This window comes from Haliotis rufescens, unplaced genomic scaffold (assembly GCF_023055435.1).
Source record: "Haliotis rufescens isolate VD_foot unplaced genomic scaffold, xgHalRufe1.0.p SCAF_5, whole genome shotgun sequence".
Taxonomy (NCBI): domain Eukaryota; kingdom Metazoa; phylum Mollusca; class Gastropoda; order Lepetellida; family Haliotidae; genus Haliotis; species Haliotis rufescens.
In genome coordinates, this window is record NW_025964223.1 from 24,731,219 (window position 1) to 24,752,137 (window position 20,919).

Here is a 20,919-nt window from a genome sequence, read left to right on the forward strand (position 1 = left end):
GTTCAAAGCGGCGTTAACTTACTCACTCTTTTGTTTTTAATGAAACGTTTTTTTCAGCACCGTTATTATGGTGTTTACAGGATTATTGATTTATAAGGTATATCCAAAAACGTTTACTTTTGAAATATGAATGTTTATTTTCCCTTTATTGAGAAGCCAGTTTTCCATACAGGACAAGGCTGGGGTAACATTCCTTTTGACAACATGCAGAAGTATGTGATATTTTGGATAAGAAAGAAATACTTATGATATGTAACACTGGCGCTTAACCACATACTCCAGCCAACACCCACACAGGACAACAATAAAAACTTGTGCTGATAAAAAACATGTCCTTGTTTCAGAAGTCTCATTCAAGCTAATCAGGAAGAAGGAAATATCAATCATCTGTCAATTAAGTGCTGTGTGGTACAATGGCCCTTTGTGTGTAGATCAATCATAATGTCTCGTCATAACACTGAATTCTGCCACATAAGGCAGGTCTTCTAACGGCAAGTTTGGGTTTAACGACGCTTTAAGTAAGAGCTTAATATCAGGGTGTGTCAGGGAGGAAAACATCCGTGAAGATCTGGTTTAAAATAGGTCTTCAGCAACCCATGCTTGGCCTGTATTTCAGGTAGTTCAGTTTCTGAATCGTAGGGATTTACAATTACATCATTTCAATGTACATGTAACGTTGACCGCAAGCCTGAATGAAACACGGTACAGAATATACATAGTAAAGTACCTTCTCATGTTTTCCCACTCATGTATTCAATTGCTGTCACTGTTAATCCTCTACTGTTAACCCCCCACCTACTAAATATATTCTGTACCATGTTCTTCATTCAGTCTTGCTTGACAACGATATAAGGATCTATACCGAAACGTCGGCTTTACAGTAATTAAAGAAGTTGTTATCCGAAACTTGTGTCTACTTTGTCATCCGTCAAATTCTAAGTAATGCCTAGTACCAAACAAATGTATTTTGGAAGCCTGTTTGTGGTGGTTGCTGAAGCAATGACCATGCATGCTAAATCAAGTTCAACCTTTAAAGCACCGTGGCTACGACCTGGTAGTGACACATTAATTCTAAATCATTTGTGGAAGCGGAAGTTTTGTACCAGGAAGAATATTTTCATACCGTATGATTTGTTAGATATCTGTTCGTGAATCTACAGCTGGGTGTATTGATGATCAGGGGAAGTTTATTCAGAAATGTTGTGTTTCCGACAAGCTTATGATTGGAAACATCTTTTACCATTTCGTTCCATTTCGTGCTGTCAGAATTGAACGTCAGACTCCCGGTGACACGCCTCTTTGATGCTTTTTTAAACAGTATTTCAGTTTGCTCGGCGTTTCAGTTTGATGTGGGAGGAAAACCTGAAGTTGTGAAACCAACGAACAGGGTATGGTGCTGACATACCTGGACACGTGATCAGAGCGAATCTAGGATTCCAACCAGCGATCATTAGTGTCTGGCCCACCTACGGTCGACATGGTGGATGTTTTGTTTGTTTGTTTGTTCTTCAACGCCGAACTCAGCAATATTCCAGCTATATGACGACGGTCTGTAAATAATCGAGTCCGGACCAGACAATCCAGTGCATTGATCTACGCAATTGGGCTACGATGACATGCATCAACCAAGTCAGCGAGCCTGACCACCCGTTCCAGTTTGTCGCCTCTTACAACAAGCAAAGTCGCTTTAAACGGCATGTAACTGCGGAGTATATATTGTGTGGGGAGGATTATAACCACATGTACGTTATTTTCTTTTAGGACCTGTGTGTAGAACAAACACAGAGATGCAAAACACAACGCGATAATCTGAGCCTTGTTTTGGAGCACTGGGTGATCACCTTTAAGAATCTACACGAACATGCATTGTTTATGACAAGACGAGCTTCGGTCAGAGGGGTCACGAAATATCACAAGTTCACCTTAAAGTTCAGAGCCGGTGTCAGAATACACACAAGAGCTTGTCGAGGGCAGACGGTCAGCGGGAAGGCTCACAAGGTCATTCAATGGCGAGATACAACCGCAGAGTATTATCCATTAGAGCTATGTGACGTCGCGAGACCACATATCCCAAGCTCATCTATCTTCCAGTAAGACATACTGTTTTTCCCCGCGGAGATTCCGTGTCAGAACAACACATGCTGGTCGTAAGAGGCGACTAAATGGATCGGAGGTCAGGCTCAGTGACTTGTTTCACTGCGTGTCATCGTACCCAGACGGGCTGGGGCGTTGCTCATAACATAAATCACTGGCCCAGATTCTATTATTTACAGGCCATCGCCACAGAATATTGCTGACTGTAACGTTAAACAACAAGTAAATATATATTGCAAGCATCATACGCATTATGTATACGCTACGTACGACACGTGGGCCCCTGGGAACTCTTACATGTATCTAACTAAATGGGAACGTTAGACAATGGATAATTTGGCAACTAGACCTTTCATTGATGATTTTTTTGTTGTTTCAGCAATATGCCAGCTATATGACGGCGGTTTGTAAATAATCGAGTCTTGACCAGACAATCAAGTGATCCCGTTAGTCGCCTCTTACGACAAGCAAAGTCGCCTTTTACGGCAAGCATGGGTTGCTGAAGACCCATTCTACCCCGGATCTTCACGGGTCGCAGCATGTCCTGATAAGAATTTCTGCTGGGTTGATGCATGTCATCGTATCCTAGTTGCGTAGATCGATGCTTATGATGTCAATCACTGGATTGTCTGGTCCAAACTTGATTATTTACAGACCGCCGTCATATAGCTGGAATATTACTGAGTGCGGCGTTAAACAAACAAACAAAAATAACATTTGTACCTTACTGAATGTTTGAGGTAAACTCGTATTCTCTTTAATAGGACAGACATTGTAGGAAAGGTGAGATCATTGTAAATAGTTATTGTAATCTCAGTATGGAGAGAATTCGATGACTGTTAACTTTGTGTTTTCTAACATGCATCAAATACATACAGCAATATCATACCAATGGCATGCTAGAATAAATATGTATGGAACAAAGTAACTCATTGACATTTTATTGAGCTTCAGAGATTGTATAAAACTGGATATACATGCCCTCTTCACATCTCATAAATACAGAAGGACATAGACTCACGAATGAGAAAATCTTCAACGACAAGTCTGAGTGACGTGTGTCGCCCGGGCACTTAAAATGTCGGTACGGGACTACAATAACGTATGCCTCAACCCGAGAATGACCTTGTTGCCTTTGAAATACATGGACAGCAGTACTGTTGTACCAAGCCAGCTTTACATTGTAGACGATATGCCCATAACCATCTCATACATGGACAGCAGTACTGTTGTGCAAAGCCAGCTTTACATTGTAAACGATATGCCCATAACCACCTCATACATGGACAGCAGTACTGTTGTGCAAAGCCAGCTTTACATTGTAGACGATATGCCCATAACAACCTCATATGACGGAAATATTGATGATGATATTAATAACTAAGTAACAATACTGAGTATACCGACTTTGGAGTGAGTGAGTGAGGTTTTACGACGCTTTTAGCAATATTCCAGCAATATCACGGCGGGGGACACCAGTAATCCGACTTTGGAAATTGAGAGAACTGTTAACTATGTCTATTTAACTGTCACTTTCTAAAAAGTAATCCGTAGCATTGGTTCAGTGAAGACTTGGGTAAGAAATAAATTTTCAACCACACGACCCCTACCATGTTTGAAATTATGTAAATTTGTGCCAAAAAGGCAAATGTATTGATTTTCAGATAAGATGTCTAAGATGCACATCATCAGGTGTGTATTATGCAAATGTGTTTAATCTTATCAGTTTTTAATATAATTATATTTTAAAAAATAAAGCCACATGTAAAAGTATTCTTAGTAAGCGGTAAAACAGGATAAATTTTTTTTTGCCCCTCAGTTCATGTCACTTGTGAAGGTATACAGGCCCAAGATCAAATGCATGACCACTCCAAAATTATCAAACCGAATGTTCCTGAACTGTCAGCAAAGACATCCAGCTATGGGAAATGGAATCTGGTCACATGCGAGGGCACACAATAAAAGCAAACACTGATTAAGTGCCTAAACAACGGGGATTTATATCGATAACATTTTTCAGGCGTGTACACATGTTATATTCATAATGCTAGATAAAAGTCTAAAACAAAAGCAAACTACCAAAAAGAACACATCTACCCAAATCATTTCAGTGGAAATGCAGTTTAATTTGCATAACCCACAAGACACCAGGATCAGCAGGACCGGTCTATGTACAGGAGTAACATCGTTCGAATAGAATCTAACATCCACCAATCATCCTCTTTTCCCAGCTGCAAGTAGTAGGGGTCATGTCGGGGTGCATGCATACAGTGCATGGTCCAATGTTACAACATTTGTAATTTGCCAAGCAGTTAACATCGACCATGCACGTATTCTGACATGTTCCCACGGCAGACATCACAGGACAGGTGCCTGGCTTCGGGGGTCCTCCGCTTTGTGGCATAGCTGTGAAGGTGGCCGATGGCCTATCTGGCTGGGTAAGTTGGGCTACTGGCGTAGGATCAGCTGAACTTGCCTGGGATGAAACTGGACTATTTTGTGATGATGGCAGAGGTGTCGCTAGGGCAGGGTCGCTAGTTGTTTCGGTTTGAGAACTGGTAGACGATGTTGCAGGCTCAGCTGTTGATGTGCTCGTTGTTGTATCTGATATATCAACAGCGGTGCTGTTGGTCTGTGGTGTCCATTCACCTGCAGTTGCAGTTTTGGTGGGATATGTTGTACCCGTTGACGTCGGCGCTGATGAAGTTGCTTGACTGGTGGGTACTTCTGTTGGTGGTTCTGTTGATTGTACTGTTGGTTGTTCAGTGGAGGTTGTAGCTGGTTGACCTGGTTCAGTTGATTGGCTTTTAGGCTTGGGATGATTTTTAGCCATGATGCTTTCCAGGGCTGTCTGAAGTGCAGTCTGCTGGTCTATGTTGGAATTAGGTTGAATGTCTATTAAGAATGTTGGTTCTGCTGATTTGGGAGTTGACGGTTGTTGGTTTGTAGAATCGGGTACTTGTGTATTGCTTACAGTTTGGGGAGCAACTTGATTTGGTTGCTGAATTCCTGATGGCGCAGCTGTTTGTATTCCTGACTGAGACCCTGTGGCGGGGACAAATCCAGAAGGCTGATTCGATTGAACCCCTCCTGTCTGAGCTTGTTGTGCAAACTGTTGTTGAGGTTGTCTTGAGAATCCTTGCTGAAAGTTATTTGGATAACCGAATGTCGGTTGAGATCTTGTTGGTAATCCCATCTGAGCCCCGAGGAATCCCATCGGCGAGAATATGGATCTGTTTTGAAATCCCTGCTGGGATATCATGGGATATCCTTGTTGAGATCCTGTTTGATACCTTGACTGGGATCCTGGTGGAAACATAGGCTGCGATTGCATTGGAAAACCTCCCTGAGGCCCTGACGGGAAATTGGATTGACTTCCAGTTTGGAACCCTTGTGGAGCAATTGTTGGAGGTCCAGATTGAGTTCCTGAAGATAATCCAGACTGAGATCCTGTTGGGTACCCTGGTTTTGATCCTGTTTGATATCCTTGTTGGGATGCCTGAAAACCTGGTTTAAGTCCAGTAGGATATCCATTTTGCATATTGTTTGGATATCCTGGTGAAGGTCCTGTTGAATACCCTGACTGGAAAGGCTGGGGACTATTTGCCATACCTTGACTATAACCCGGTGGCATTCCTGGCATTTGGTTTTGTTGCATTGATCCAGATTGAATAGGTGCCTGCATTCTGTTAGAAGCTTGCTGTTGCTGCCATGATGCTTGCCTTGGGGGAGAATTCATTGGACGAAAAAATGAATCCATTTGAGAAGGTTGAATTATTCCTCCAGGATTTTTATTACTGAACAGGGATTGAAGGCGTCCGAGGAAGTTCCGAGACGGACCTGAAGGAAGACCTCCAAGAGACGTCATTCCGGGAAGGCCCATTTGTGGATTAATACAAGTCTGGCCACACGAGCTGGGACAACACTTCATCATACCTCCACACATGAAGTCACCCATGCACATCGAGGAACAGGGGCCATTTATTGTCGGTGGCATCATGGGGCAGTTGCCAGGCTTTGTGTCTGACATAAGGGGCATGCGGTCCATACACTGCGTTCCACATCCGTTGCTGCAGCATTTCTGGTCACCAGGGCAACCACCGTCGTCCTGGCACATCCTTGCACAGAACCCAGGACCCTCGGGCTTGGGGCACTGTCCTTGTTTGTACACTGCAACATATATCAGGGAGTATCGTAGCCATGGAATAACATATATGTGTATAGAGTAGCTTCTTACAATGGACTACTTAGGACCACATGAGGCTGACAAACCATGATATCGCTGAGATACGGTTCAAAGGGAACTAAAGCCCACTCACTTACTTACAATGGATAAGAACAAGACTGAAAAATTTCAGTATTTCAATATTATTTTAAAAAAACCCGTTTGATTTCAGAAAACAATGTGTTGTTCCAGATACTACGGTTGTAGGGCATTATCATCTCATATAAAAGTCATATAAAAGATGGCGATAATGCAATCATGAAGTAAAACCGTTATATACTGAGGAGCAAAAGAGACTATGCCTTTCAGGTGATTTTATCATCTTTGATTTTCAGTTGAAACTATCGTTATGTCATATTATATCCAAAAAATGAATTGTATTGCACTCTGTCAGCACTAGAGGAATACTTCTACGTGGGTTTTCGTATTTTTAGATATAATTTAAGTTTATAAATAATACACAGCTGCTGATCGTTATCTTAGACTTCTTATCTTAAAAAATCAATAAATGTCCTTTTTCGGCACAAGTTTAATGTGAATGATGTGATCAATACATGTACATGTCATACCTTTCCAGCAACACACAGCGGTGCTTTCGGAGGCATCAAAGAAACACGTGGACTCCTTCGGACACTGCCGTGCCCCGGGGGTGCAGGTCATCTCCGTCCGCCGGTTAGCGGCCATCACAGGGAACCCGGAGGGACATGAAGCCAGTGCCGTCTGAGGTGGGTCTGGTCAACACGAGTACAGAGAATACATGTACTCAGAGATGTCACATTTAATGACATATTCAATTTGTATATTTCAAGCACTGTCGATAATTACAGTAAATACGATGTTACATTCTACTATATAATGTATAACCATCACCACTACTACTACTGCTATTACTACTGCTGCTACTACTACTATTCTACAACAACCACCGCCACATTACCACTACCACAACTACGTATACTGCTGCTATTACTAATACTAATAATACTGATGCGAATGCTGCTACCACTACTACTACTACTACTTCTACTACTACTACTACTACTACTACTACTACTACTACTACTACCACTACCACTACTACTGCTACTACTAAAGTACTCACGGAAATGAAAAAAACCCTGTTTTTCTCAATTTAAAATCGACACAAAGTGTTACGTAGCTGTAAATACGAAATAACAAAACAACTCGAAAAGTACTAGTCTGGATTTGCTGGTTTGATCTCAGTGAACAATACAAAATGTACTTTACAGGAGGTTATTTGTCGGCACTTTCAACATTTAAAAATAAAACTAAGTCCAAATTGACATAGCAGAAACAGACTATAGGCATTATGCACTCACCTGTTCTCACCTGTCGTCAAGGTGCCATAGGTCACCTTGATCTAATTACACCTGGTTATGCCCTGTTTCACAATAGTCTGTTTTATTCACATTTTTACACACTTTTACGTGTAAAAAGGCATAAAAACATTTGATGCGCTGTATTTGTGCCACGGTCCAATTAGTACTAATTTAGTTGTTTGAATATTTACATACTTTGTATATTAACTGCATTTATTTAAGATCTGAGGTCGAAAAAACAGGTTTTTTCCATTTCCGTGAGTACTTTAGGCGTCATCGATACCTTAAATAGACTTCTTGCAAAGGCATATGGGACAATATATTTTGTTGGAAAACAATCTTATAGTTGTTTCTCATAGTTGTTTGTAGGAAGTAACGGTAATGCCCTGTTCTAAATGCCCTGACTAAAATGTTTCAGCAACTACTAAATGGATTCTGCAAAAACAAACAATACCAAACCATATAGTCTTACCCACACACGCCATAACAGCATCACAGGGTGGATTGAAACAAGCGGTTGCAACCATCCGGCAAACCATGTCTCCTGGACACTGCTTGTCCTGGGCGATGAGAAATAGGTAGAGGAGTCGTGACATCATAATATCGTGATGACAACGTTAGGAAAGCAAGCTGCAGTATATAGGTTAATAAAAGCGACAATACCCATTCCATAATCATGGGAAATTTCTGCTAAAACAGAGTCCATTGTACGATTCCGACAAAATAATAAGCATGTTGTAATAAATCACTGTCAGTGATGATACCATATGTTCTTGGATAGGTAAGCGTACCCTGCCAGACCGGTGGAACCTGTCAAATACTACATGCAAAGGATGACTAACACAGAAACATCATGGTATAAGCCAAAATAGGAAATTGCATCGGACATCATATTTGACACTGGTGAGTTCAATATTGGATTGAACGGAATTATTCCAGTATCTATCTATCTCAAACACTACATTACTTTATGAGGGTTATAATTAGTTATACAGGTTATCGAGGCAATGATTGTGTTTGACGTACCAAGTTAGTGGGAATTATACAATCAGTTATATAGGTTACCGGAGCAATGATTGTGTTTGACGTGCCATAATATATGACAATTAAACAGAAAGGTATATAGAGTACCGGAGACATGATTGTGCTTGACGTGCCATAATATATGACAATTATACAGTCAGGTATATAGGTTACCGGGGACATGGTTGTGCTTGACGTACCAAGTTAGTGGGAATTATACAATCATTTATATAGATTACCGGGGCAATGATTGTGTTTGATGTACCATGATGTGAGAATTATGCCATCAGTTATATAGATTACCGGGGCAATGATTGTGTTTGACGTACCATGATGTGAGAATTATACCATCAGTTATATAGATTACCGGGGCAATGATTGTGTTTGACGTACCATGATGTGAGAATTATACAATCAGTTATATAGATTTCAAGTGCAATGATTGTGTTTGACGTACCATGATGTGAGAATTATACCATCTGTTATATAGATTACAAGTGCAATGATTGTGTTTGACGTACCATGATATCACACGGATAACCTTGTGGCATGGGGAAGTTGGCGGGCATGTTGAACATGGCATCCACCGCCCCCTGCAAAAGAACAAAAAGAAAAGTTATGTGTTTGTTAACATGCAAACAATGCTATCTCCAAAAACGTGAGTACATGAACTACTTGAAGAGGTCCGCGTAAACCTTCAGATGGTTTCGTAGTAAATTCAATACCTCAACACCAGAGAGCATCACAAGTTATCTGCCGTCACAGATTCCATTCGGGGCAAAATATCGTGATAAAAAAATATATGAAAGGATCACTAATCATGACATGTAATTATTGAATAAAAGATTTATTGGTCATATGATCAGAATTAGGTTCACATTGAATATATCATTCTTGAACCAAAACTTTCATTATTCATATTTCCTTATTAAGTTGATAAAATTATACACGTTTGGAGACTTGATATAACACAATACAAATTAATACAAGCGAACTGGCATTGTGATTGATGTCTGAGTGGGGTATTCGTGTAAAACTGCGTCATGGTATCTCAGTGGGCTAGAACTATAAAATCTGACGACTACACGAACTTGCTGTAAAATGTGGTTTAATGCACTAATTAAACATGCATGCACGTGTGTGTTAGGCTGACCCATACCTGTGGTAAAGTGGTAAAGTGCTAGCTCACCCGTTTAACATGGATATATCACACTCAGATATATTATGCTGACTCCGACCTGACCAGTTCCTGTTTTATAACCTTAAAAGCGAGCGCCAGGCAGGATAACAAGAAGTACGCATCTTTTAACATCTTTTACGATGCGGCCATGAGTTCGATACATCAACCTGCCGCTCTGTCGGACACATGCTCTATCCACTAGACCACGGAGGCCGTTTAGTTTGTGAATCTAGTGTTGGATTAATAAACAGAAGGTTAAACTGTATTCATACTCAATCAGATTGTCTCAATGTCACATTGCACTTGATTGATTCTATCTGGATATTTTAATACTAGTATTTGCTTTAAAGATCCACAGTAAATACAGTTTTCTCATTGGGCAGTTTAAATAAAGCGAGTACGTGAGTTGGGTTGAACGCCGCCTTGAACAGTATTTCAGTTATATAACAGCGTGTCTGCTTCAGGTGGGGTTAAAGCCCGAAGTAATGCAGATCTCAGACATTTACCACTTTGGTGAAACTGACATACCTCTTGAAACATAATCGGGGCTAATTGGGCGTGCACAAGGGACTTATCTCTTTATAGTGAATTGCGGCGCCGTAGACGACTGGGCGATCAATGCCCCTTAAAATATAAACTTCAACAACGCAACATTAGACAGTCACTTATTTTAGAATAATGTCTGATTTGTAATTTCGCTATCAAATCTATGTTGCCTGAAAAAACTTCAGATTCAGTCATTAGTTTAATATCCCAAAACAGTATTATACATTTACATAAAGAAAAGATTATATTTACAGGTTGATATATTGTTGAGATATTTCTCAAAAAGATTCAACTTTTAAGGAATATTTCTGAAAATGTATCGTTTTTGAAACTGTTCCGTCAAGAAATGATTGTACATTTTCTTCGGATGTTTTCTTCAAAGATAACAAAAATTGAGAACAAGCTGTTTTTTAAGTTGCTGAAAGTTTGAAAAAGCCCAACTTTCCCCTTATCAATGTATGTATAAAACGTACAACAAAGCAGTTTACAGACAAGGCTAACAGAATATTATCTTTCTGAAATGGATGGTCATCGGGAACACATTTCATGCCAGGAATTAAGAAACATGTTGAACCGCACACGTCCCGTGCCCGTGTTGATTTCCACATGGCGAGGTCACACACAGTGTAAACGATCCAAAAAGATTAGCACGTGGGGCGTGAACTTATATTTTAGTAATACAGTCATATACTTTTTTTCATGTTCTTTTTACACAATCATAATTTCCGGTATACAATGTATTTTATAACAGGTTTTCATCCAATTACATTTTTTTCTGTTTTAGAGTGGAAGAAGTTTCCACATTTTTTATGATTATAAAATACACCAAACGTAGTAACATTTACAGCATCCCGACAGAACAGCAACGTTAAGTATCAGTTAGAATGTAGCATGCAGCTATGTTTAGAACATCGTGACATCGTGGGCCTATTTCTATTACACAGGCCTGTCAAAGGAATGATGGACACGCGTCACCAGGAATGAAGTTATTGTATTCTGGCCGTGGCGTTGCCTGTAGCAGGTAATTAATTTACAGTGAGTAAGTGAGAGAGTATGGCTTTAAGCCGCTTTGGGCAATATTCCAGCGATATCACGGCGGAGACACCAATGAGCACACTTTACAGACCGGTAAGACCTTATAAACGATAGAAATCTTATGGCTAATGGGTACTTTTATTTAGATAGGAAAAAGTGCCACATTCGAATATAGTGATAGGTATTATTTTAGTCGGAGAATGTTATATATTATTTACGAAATGTATTAGCTTGGCTAAATAAAAAAACTAAGTGAAACAACTACAAATTAGGCTGCTCAGTTGTCAAAATAACTCAAGAAAATAACATCCACTAAATGTCCTACCACCAACACCACCACTGATGATGATGATGACGACGCCGTCGGAGTAAGATGATTGGCAATCAACCAAGTCAGTGTGTCTGACAAGCAGATATTGTTTTTAAAAAAGAAGAAAAATGCGAGGAAATGTAAACTGGACTAGCGACAGAGAGACTTGTAAAGCGAAATTTAAATAAAGAGAGCTTATAAAAGACACAATATGAAATAAATACAACCGTCCCCAATTCAGTGTTACAACTTTTTCACTAAACAAATAACGAAGACAATATATTACACTGACACACTCACAATGAACCAATACCCCATGAACTTTTCACAGCGCCTTCACAAAAACAATCCATGCTATAAACCAACCCCAATATTTAATAGTGCGTATGGGAGTCCTAAGCCTATAGTCTCAAGGAAGAAAGGAACGTGTACTATGTCCCCCGGGGCACAAAAACCTCCTCCTGTGTGATACAGTGTTGTGACAGTGACGTCCCGTGTTGATGGATACTTGTCCTCCATGATGCCGGATCTCGAAGCCACGAACTATTATTTATGTCGTCGACGTTCACATATGTCTCAGCCATGTGTATCTTCTACGACGTCAAGATGAACCATAAGAACTGTACAGTTCATGTTCAGGGAAAAGCCTGACACATTATTGACAAGTAACATATTACTTTTTAAAGCATTTAAACAGTTTACTTACAATATTAAATTTAGGGGTTTTTTAAAAAATGAATAAAAAGGCCAATTTTCAGAGATTATGGAGAGTCTGTGATTTTTTTCAAGGGAGATGTAGGCAATGAAGGTGTTTCCATGTGCAAAAATATTCAATAGTGGTCACGGGTTTAATCATAGTTTGATTTTCGTAATGTGTCTTTTCACACATAGTATCCACGACAATCATATTATAATTCATATAAGCAACCTCTAAAGCTCCGAACTGCTTCCAATATTTCAGACCAACTGTTATTCCCAGCGTTCAAAAGGTTGGCAAAACAAAATCTGCATCATACCTCGTCCTTTGTTATGTTTCGAAGGCAAATAGATAAACAGATGTCTAAATATGTCTGAATGTTTCGTGAAATGATTAGTGAACATTGTATTAGCTGCATACATGAAAGCAAGTATAGAGCAAATCAACTAATGATAATCAATGATGACGTAAATGAAAACCCAATCAACTTTTATATCTGAATCGGCAAAAACTTGTACAATCTGCAAAGGTCGACAGAAATCATACGAGTACGTTTATCTCTGGTGGTGACACAGTACTGGACATCAATACTATTATTTGGGTTTGTCCTTGAAATACATTCCATACGCTGTGAAGTTCAGATATATCATAGCCAAAGCGGTTATAAAACTAGGAACAACAAACGCATAACCATTATTCATCACGGGATGATGGATAGTGCACTCATCCCTTCAGTGTGTTAAACTCATAGCTGGTGAAAAACCCAAACCCCTGATTGTGCTATTCCAAACACCTCCGAGTATGAAAAAAGATAAATTAAGATAGACGAAATTTGCTGTATTTATAAATTGAAAAAACCCTTTCTATATGCACAAGAACTTTCTGCTAAAGGCATAGTCCATTGTACGAGTTCGACTATATCATGATAATGAATCACTCAAATGCTGGAGCTGCTGGAATCTTGCTCTGGAGCTGCTGGAATATTGTTCGACATAAAGGGAAAGTTAACAATTTGAAAAATGAAGTCATCCCTCTTGACAAAATCTTATATTTTCTTATATATTTTTTACTCTGAATTTTAATGTTCACACTACAGATCTAAATATGAAGCAGGTTAGGCGGTTTCACTGGTTTCTCGTTCATGTGGGTAAATCAGTGGCCGAGAATGGGCTATTTACCATTATTGAACGATACCTGATCAACGATGTACCTGAAACTTAAGTTAAGCTATTTGGCCCGAATTCCCTTCTTTTGTATTTGCCAATCCGAGCAGGAATTCCGACTCGTATGCATAAAGAAACAGATCGGCAAGGAGTGGGGCACAACATTGGAATGCGATGACGTCTTGATTCAATCGATGACATAGGCTTACGTAAACCGCTTGTTTGGGGGGGGAGGGGGGGACATATAAGTTATTATATTATATATAATATCATGGAATAATGAACTGTACTGGCGCTTAGTCAGCACTTCTACATGGTTTTTCTTTCAATTACTTAAAAAATCAAAAATTTGTTTTGCATAATACACAACTGCTAATGGGTATCTCAAACAAATTATCTTTCGAAATCAATAAATTTGCTTTTCTCGGCAAAAGTTTACAGCATTTCTAACATGGTAGTTGCATGTGGTTGCAAACATGTGGTTGCAAATTCATTTCTTACACCAGTCTTCATTGAACCAATCAAATCATTTTACACAACATTTCTCAGCCACAAATTACTTTTTGCAAACTGTTGCAGGCATGAGTGATAATTTAATGGACATAATCAAATTTAACAACAGTTCTTTCAATTTTCAACGAAAAATAAATCACGGTGTACTTTCTTTTGCCCCTCAGTTTATGTGGCATCCATTCCGCAAAGTAGAATGGCACGTTTTTCAAATTTGAGAAAATTAACGAAAACATATACTTTTCAAAAGTATTCCTGCGCATCCAATTTTACAATTTGTAATAAAGTCATCGATATAATCCGCGTACGCCGATATATTGTCTATAAGTTTACAAAACAAGTTTTGGGGTTATTTACAAAAGTTGACCGCTGGAACACAATGTTAGAAACATGGCATATATTTGCCTAAGGAACCCTTGTCTATATGTTCTTATGAAATGATTTAATCAACGCATCTTTACAAATGTCCAGCGGTAAAAGGCCCGTGGGTATTTCGGGTCACAATTGGCCCCTAGCAAACCTTGAAACCCAATCGGGGCTAACCGGGATTCGAACCCACAATCATAGGTTTCTAGCGTGCCCTAGGGATGCAACTCTCCACTGCGAATTGCGACGCCATAGACGACTGAGTCACCCATGCCCCCAATAAAACAAGTAACAATAAGTTACAGCCAAAATAAACATATGTTGATAATTAATACATAATTTGTTCTGAAAAATAATCGAGTTGTATTTGGCTTGAGATGAATGTCTTGGGGGTTACGGCAATATTAATCTCATTAAAACTTATATTCATATTCATGGTATCAATGACACCCCCTGATGACACATCAACTTATCGTGCATACGTACCATCAGTAACACGCTTGCTAATACGCGAATGTCCATGCTTATTCCAGAGGAGACCCGTGTAGTCTACTAGTCAAGCTTGGGACTGTCCCGAAAGTGATGGCTGTGAAACAAATATCCACTTAAAGTTGACGTCACATGTCTACGCGTCATCTCATTACGAATGGGCAAGCGGGAGGGACGGGGAGGGACTAACGTCGGGGTATGGGGAGGTGACTGGTCACAGATAGCGTTAACTGGAGGTGATGGAGAAGGGAGATCATGAAGCTAACCTGGGCATGACATGTGACCGGTTGACTGTTGTTGGTATGTTGTTCTTCTGATGATGACTAGGGAATTATTTATGCCTTGGATGACCCCAGTATACGGCTTTGTGATTCCAGAAACAACGCATAATTTTAGACCCTGTCACAACATTTGCGACGAGACTGACAGAGGAGTAGCGAGCCATCTTACCTTCTTCACTACTTCCTGGATGTCGGTACGGTTTTAGTCATGGTATGTGTACATGGATCACAGGCATTAAGAGACACTGACATAGATACTCAGCCGGCACGTATCCACACACAGATATATGCATACATGAAAAGCAAGCATGCTCAAACATAACCCCTTACAAATATAAAAGAACATAAAACAAATATGGAATGTCGCTTCCAACATGTTTCCGAGATTTTGAAGAGTATTTCCCTCAGGTTCTAGGGGGTTTAAACGCCAAGTTAGAATCAAAGTTTGTCCTTTTTCGATAATGTTGGCATCCTATAACATAAATATAGGTGTATCTTATTAATCACCCACCGTATCATATACACCACACTCAAAAGAATATCAGATGCACCATAATAAAAAACTACAAGGCCCCAATTGAGATTCCAGGTTACAATTACAGATCCTGGTATCTTAATCTAGTGCTGTATGTACGGACGACGACTTTGATTGGGTGGAAAGAAACGGCGACTTGATTTGTGTTACATTACACCTACGATGTGGGGTGTTGCTCATGATATTAATTAGCAGTTTAAACCATCCAATGACCGGGACTGAAAACTGAATTGTAGTCTTGGCTACCAACATACCCAAGCAAAATTCCAGAGCATCTTAAACATATTAATGGTTTTTTCTTAAGTTTGCCAATGGTGTAATTAAGGGCGGATGACTTACTTAGGCGATTGCGAAATTTGAAAATCTTTCATGTACGTGTTCTGAAATACATCAAGAACTGAATGGGAACACTTATGAGTTTGTCGAATGTGACACATACAGGAACATACCAAATTCAACGAGATGGAGAAAAGGTAATTGAGTTCATGTCAACTGTGAACATTTCAGTATTGGAACACAGACCCAGCTAATGTTTCTAATAGAAATATAATTCTGTCTCTTTCAAGTCTGAAACAGAAACTCAAAGTTTTATTACTTTTTTTCTGTCGTCCATACCTCTTTCTTTGCATTTTGTCTTGACATCACAAAAAATATATGAACGTGATATCTGTCACTTCGGTGAATTACTACAGACATGCCTAAATTAAAGGTTGGTACGTTAAAAGAATTGTCATCTTTGACAAGTTTTTTCTTGGAATGAAGGTAAACCTCGTCGCCAATTTTCAGTATAACGAAAATGTCCATTCAGCACAAATCAACCTTTGAGAATACAGCCTGGACACAATGGCGTCGAGTCATGCTGCCGTTATGCCATAGAGGTAAACACTCTCTCTATGCCAATCCTGGAAGAGTTTCGGGCATGATAAATGTGCATGTGGCCTGGAGATAGTCAACATAAAAGCCACTGGGTCAGGCATTCCCAATGTCCCAATGCACAATACCTTGTTACAATCTATTAGTGCCCTCTAAGACATCTAAGTATACATGTCGCACATACATACAACCTTATGTTCCTGGGCATTGTTTAAGGGTATCAGTGGGTTAGCATCTATCAGTTAACGTCCACTTGCTATATGCCTGACACATGTGTGTACCATGTGTAGAGCTCCAGGCATAGGGCAATCTGTTATTGAGAGAAGATTGATGATAAATCTTCAACATGACGTTCTGAGTAAATATACCTTTAAACGACAGTGAATTAATGGGTTGGTAAGATTTAGGGACACATTAGAACAATTATAAGATAGAATAAAAGTGGATTTCTAATTTCTTCGTGGCCATATTGGAGATTGAGTGATGCTAGTTTTACGCCGCGTTTAGCCATTTCCCAGCATAATCACGGCGGGGGACACCAGAAATGGGCTTCACACATTGTAACCATGTGGTGAACCGAACCCGGGTCCTCGGCGTGACGAGCGAGTGCTGTAACTATAAGGCTACCCCACCGCCCCCTCATATTGAAGAAGATTGCCTAAGCATGGTAATGACAAGTTTATACATTGTTATTTCAAGATATTCTGCGAAATAATATTTACTTTCAGTACTTTATCTCCAGTTGTACACAATAAAACTGAGTTTTTTCCAGTTTGAAACAACGTGTAAAATATGGATTCGATGGATATTTGGCCATTTACACACATAATAGATAGTCTGATTGGTGCCATAAACCAATCCTATAAACTTGGTACAACAATGCGATAATATGCAAAAGAGGTCAACTATTGCAGGAACTACTTACAAGCACCATGATTCCAATTCACGACTGACTTACATTTCCAATGATTCAACAACTACTTTCCAATTTACGACTGATTTACCTTCCAAATGATTCAACCAATCCTCTTAAATTCACGACTGACTTACCTTCCCAATGATTCAACCACTCCTTTTCCAATTCACGACTGACTTACCTTTCCAAAGATTCAACAACTACTTTTTCAATTCACGACTGACTTACCTTTCCAATGATTCAACCTCTGCTTTCACGACTGACTTACCTTTCCAATGATTCAACCACTACTTTTTCAATTCACGACTGATTTACCTTCCCAATGATTCAACCAATGCTTTTTCAATTCACAACTGACTTACCTTTCCGATGATTCAACCACTACTTTTTCAATTCACGACTGACTTACCTTCCCGATGATTCAACCAATACTTTTTCAATTCACGACTGATTTACCTTCCCAATGATTCAACCAATGCTTTTTCAATTCACGACTGACTTACCTTCCCAATGATTCAACCTCTGCTTTTACGACTGATTTACCTTCCCAATGATTCAACCAATGCTTTTTTTTCAATTCACGACTGACTTACCTTCCAAATGAGTTTAGATAAGTGTATATATGTTTCTGTGTCTTGTCAAACGTTATTATCACTTCGTATGGTTAATGATCAGCTCGGCTCCATAAAAGATTTACTAGTATAAACAAATCCGTATGTCGCACTTCAGTTGATGAAGTGACCGGAAGGGGGGTGTGACTGTGATTTTTCGCCGTTTTTATTCCAGCAATATCCCGGCCGGGGCTTCACATAACATTGTACTCATATCAGAGATCGACACCAGTCTTCAGTCTGAGGAACTAACGCTTTAACAACTAGCCATAGGCTACCCCTATCTAAGTTTGGGTGATCAACTGTTCCTTATACAGGGGGACGATTGGGACACCAAGCTCTAACTGTAGAATAACGTGCTAATTTGACATTTGGGGCTCAGTCTGTTTGAAAAGTAAAGATACCAGCAACCTCTATGTTTTTTGGATGGTATTTATGTGAGTCAATGCACATTGCATTTAGTAACATTAACATGTTGTTTGCAGTTCAAAATATATGATCCATTTTGGGCAAAGTCGTCTTAGGCGCCATAAATCGCTGTGCAGAGTTGCGGCTATTGGGCACGCAAGATACCTATGATTGTGGGTTCACCCCGATTATGTTTCTAGATTTGTCAGCACCATACCTGCTCTCGTGCGTTTCACCAAAGTGGTAAACGTCTGAGACCTGCATCACGTTGGGCTCTCCTCCCACGATAAGCTGACACACCTTGATATAACTGGAAAACTGGTGAGTTCGTCCCCGTACATGTAGCTGGGCAACGAAGATAAACGCAATGGCCGAACGATCGCATCCAAAAGTGAACGAGATATGAAAATCGGTTTGAGAGAAAAGGTGCAGGTAATCAGCGTGAAAATTGGGCCCCTCACTATTCTACCTGCAGTGTTTTATTGGACGATAAACAACCCTCACTCGTCGTATATTTCTTAAACAAAGTTTACACACAGATATAAATTTTACAACTGGTCTTTTAACGGTTCGCATAAACCATATTGCACGGTAATTACACACATAACACTAAGGACGGGCTGCCTGACAAAGAAGCAGTGATATGACAGTTAAAAATGATTCGAAACGTATTACAGTAAACTGAACAAATAAATCAACCATAAGGAATATATTAACAAGAAAGCGTATGTGTCATAGTATTCTTTGTTTCTTAAATATAACGTTGGGTATGGGAAGACACCGCGATGGATGCGTCATAACATTAACATACACCCTCTTCACAACGTTCGCTGCCGCGCTATCATAATGTATCTCTGAAAAGGATAGCCGCCATCCATGCGGACACGGTGTCCACTATAGCGGATGACGCACAATCCTTCAGATGTGGGAAGTGAAGTACAAAAGGGGAAGAGAGTGCTTCGAGAATGATCCAAAATCAGGAAACCCTTCAGCTGCTGCAACTATGGTTATGAATGATCATCGACGCGTCACATAGCCAATACAGTAGGAACCTATCATGAAAGAGTTGAGAACATTCTGAAGAATGAACTGGGCATGACAAAGGTTTCAGCACGCTGGTTCCAAGGCTTCTGACTCCTTATTAGAAACTCTCCAGGTTCATCATCTCTCGTGATAGTTTACGTCGTTTCAAAGCAGACCCACCTGATCTTGCTTAGCAACTTGTAATCATGGATGGGTCTTGGTTTCACCTCCATAAGCCAGACACTAAACAACCGGCAAAGCAGTGGAAACCTATAATGTCTCCTCCAAAGAAGGCAATTCCTGTTCCAGCACCTGGTAATGTGACGACTTCGGTTTTCTGCGTTAGCATATCAAGGCTAAATGTCTCCAAGTCTCCATGAGTGCAATGGCTTTGATCGACTTGAACATCCTCCGAATTCACCAGATTTCACCTTCTTCCCAAACTTGAAGATAGAACTGTCCCTTTAGCATTATGCAAGTGGTGATGACAGCACCATTTTACCCCACCAGGGAGAAACCTTTTGAATCAGTGGGACCGAGGCGCTCCAGCATAGGTAACGGACGTGTTTGGATCTCGGAACAGAGTTTTGAAAAAAATATTTAGCAGCCATTTCCACCAACGAGGTCCATAAAAGTCAAAACTTCGCAGCCACGCGTTGTATTGCAACATAATTCACTCCCCAGATTCAACCCCCCCAAAAAACAACCGACCACAAAACGAAACTTGCTTGGAAAAATCCAAGGTTTATACATGATGTTTAACATTTATATGCACACATTTTCTTAAAATATTTCTAGTCCATTTATTTCAACATAGTATTTATATGGTTTGATCAGGAACCCCACAAGAACTTAATTATGGTCAATCCAGCAAGGAATTTGGGCGTAGAAGGTGACAATGCGAAAGATTTGCATAAAGAGCATAAAGTCAAATAGTCTCTCTATTGGCTAGAAACGCAAGCAAAAAAAATCAACGCGATTTTGAAAATAGCATAATATGCTACTCAAAAGAAGTTAAGGATCACCTGATTCTTTCATATTACTATAGTTAATTTCTCATGTCATGACAGATTAACTTTACCATTATGAAAGAATCGGATGATCCTTAACTTCTTTTGAGTAGTATATATACACCAAATGTAAATACATGCTTCAAATACATTGTTTAACGACTTGACAACATCTTCATTGTTAGAATTCAACAAATTTATCGTTAACTGATTGTGTGTGTAATACTCGTATATTTTTTACAAATAAAAAGAACATGAATTTCGTCTTTATTCTCCTGGTTGGT

At 39.7% G+C, this 20,919-nt stretch overlaps 1 protein-coding gene across 1 annotated transcript; it reads right to left on the bottom strand.

Moving 5' to 3' along the window:
- Window positions 1-3,019: 3,019 nt before the first annotated feature.
- On the bottom strand, window positions 3,020-15,096 carry LOC124111235 (mucin-17-like). Its single transcript, XM_046470881.2, has 5 exons — window positions 14,976-15,096; window positions 9,204-9,275; window positions 8,132-8,219; window positions 6,889-7,050; window positions 3,020-6,264 (listed from the first exon to the last, which is right to left on the bottom strand). The coding sequence occupies exons 1-5, from the start codon at window positions 15,009-15,011 to the stop codon at window positions 4,295-4,297; spliced, it is 2,328 nt and encodes a 775-aa protein (XP_046326837.2). The 5' UTR covers window positions 15,012-15,096; the 3' UTR covers window positions 3,020-4,294.
- Window positions 15,097-20,919: the final 5,823 nt, after the last annotated feature.

Coding starts and splice junctions, on each gene's coding strand:
- LOC124111235 (XM_046470881.2), bottom strand. CDS start 15,011: ATGGACATTCGCGTATTAGCAAGCGTGTTACTGATG. Junction 9,276..14,975: donor TAGCAAGCGTGTTACTGATG/GTACGTATGCAC, acceptor GTTCTTTTGCAG/GGGGCGGTGGATGCCATGTT. Junction 7,051..8,131: donor TGCTGTTATGGCGTGTGTGG/GTAAGACTATAT, acceptor CGTGTTGACCAG/ACCCACCTCAGACGGCACTG.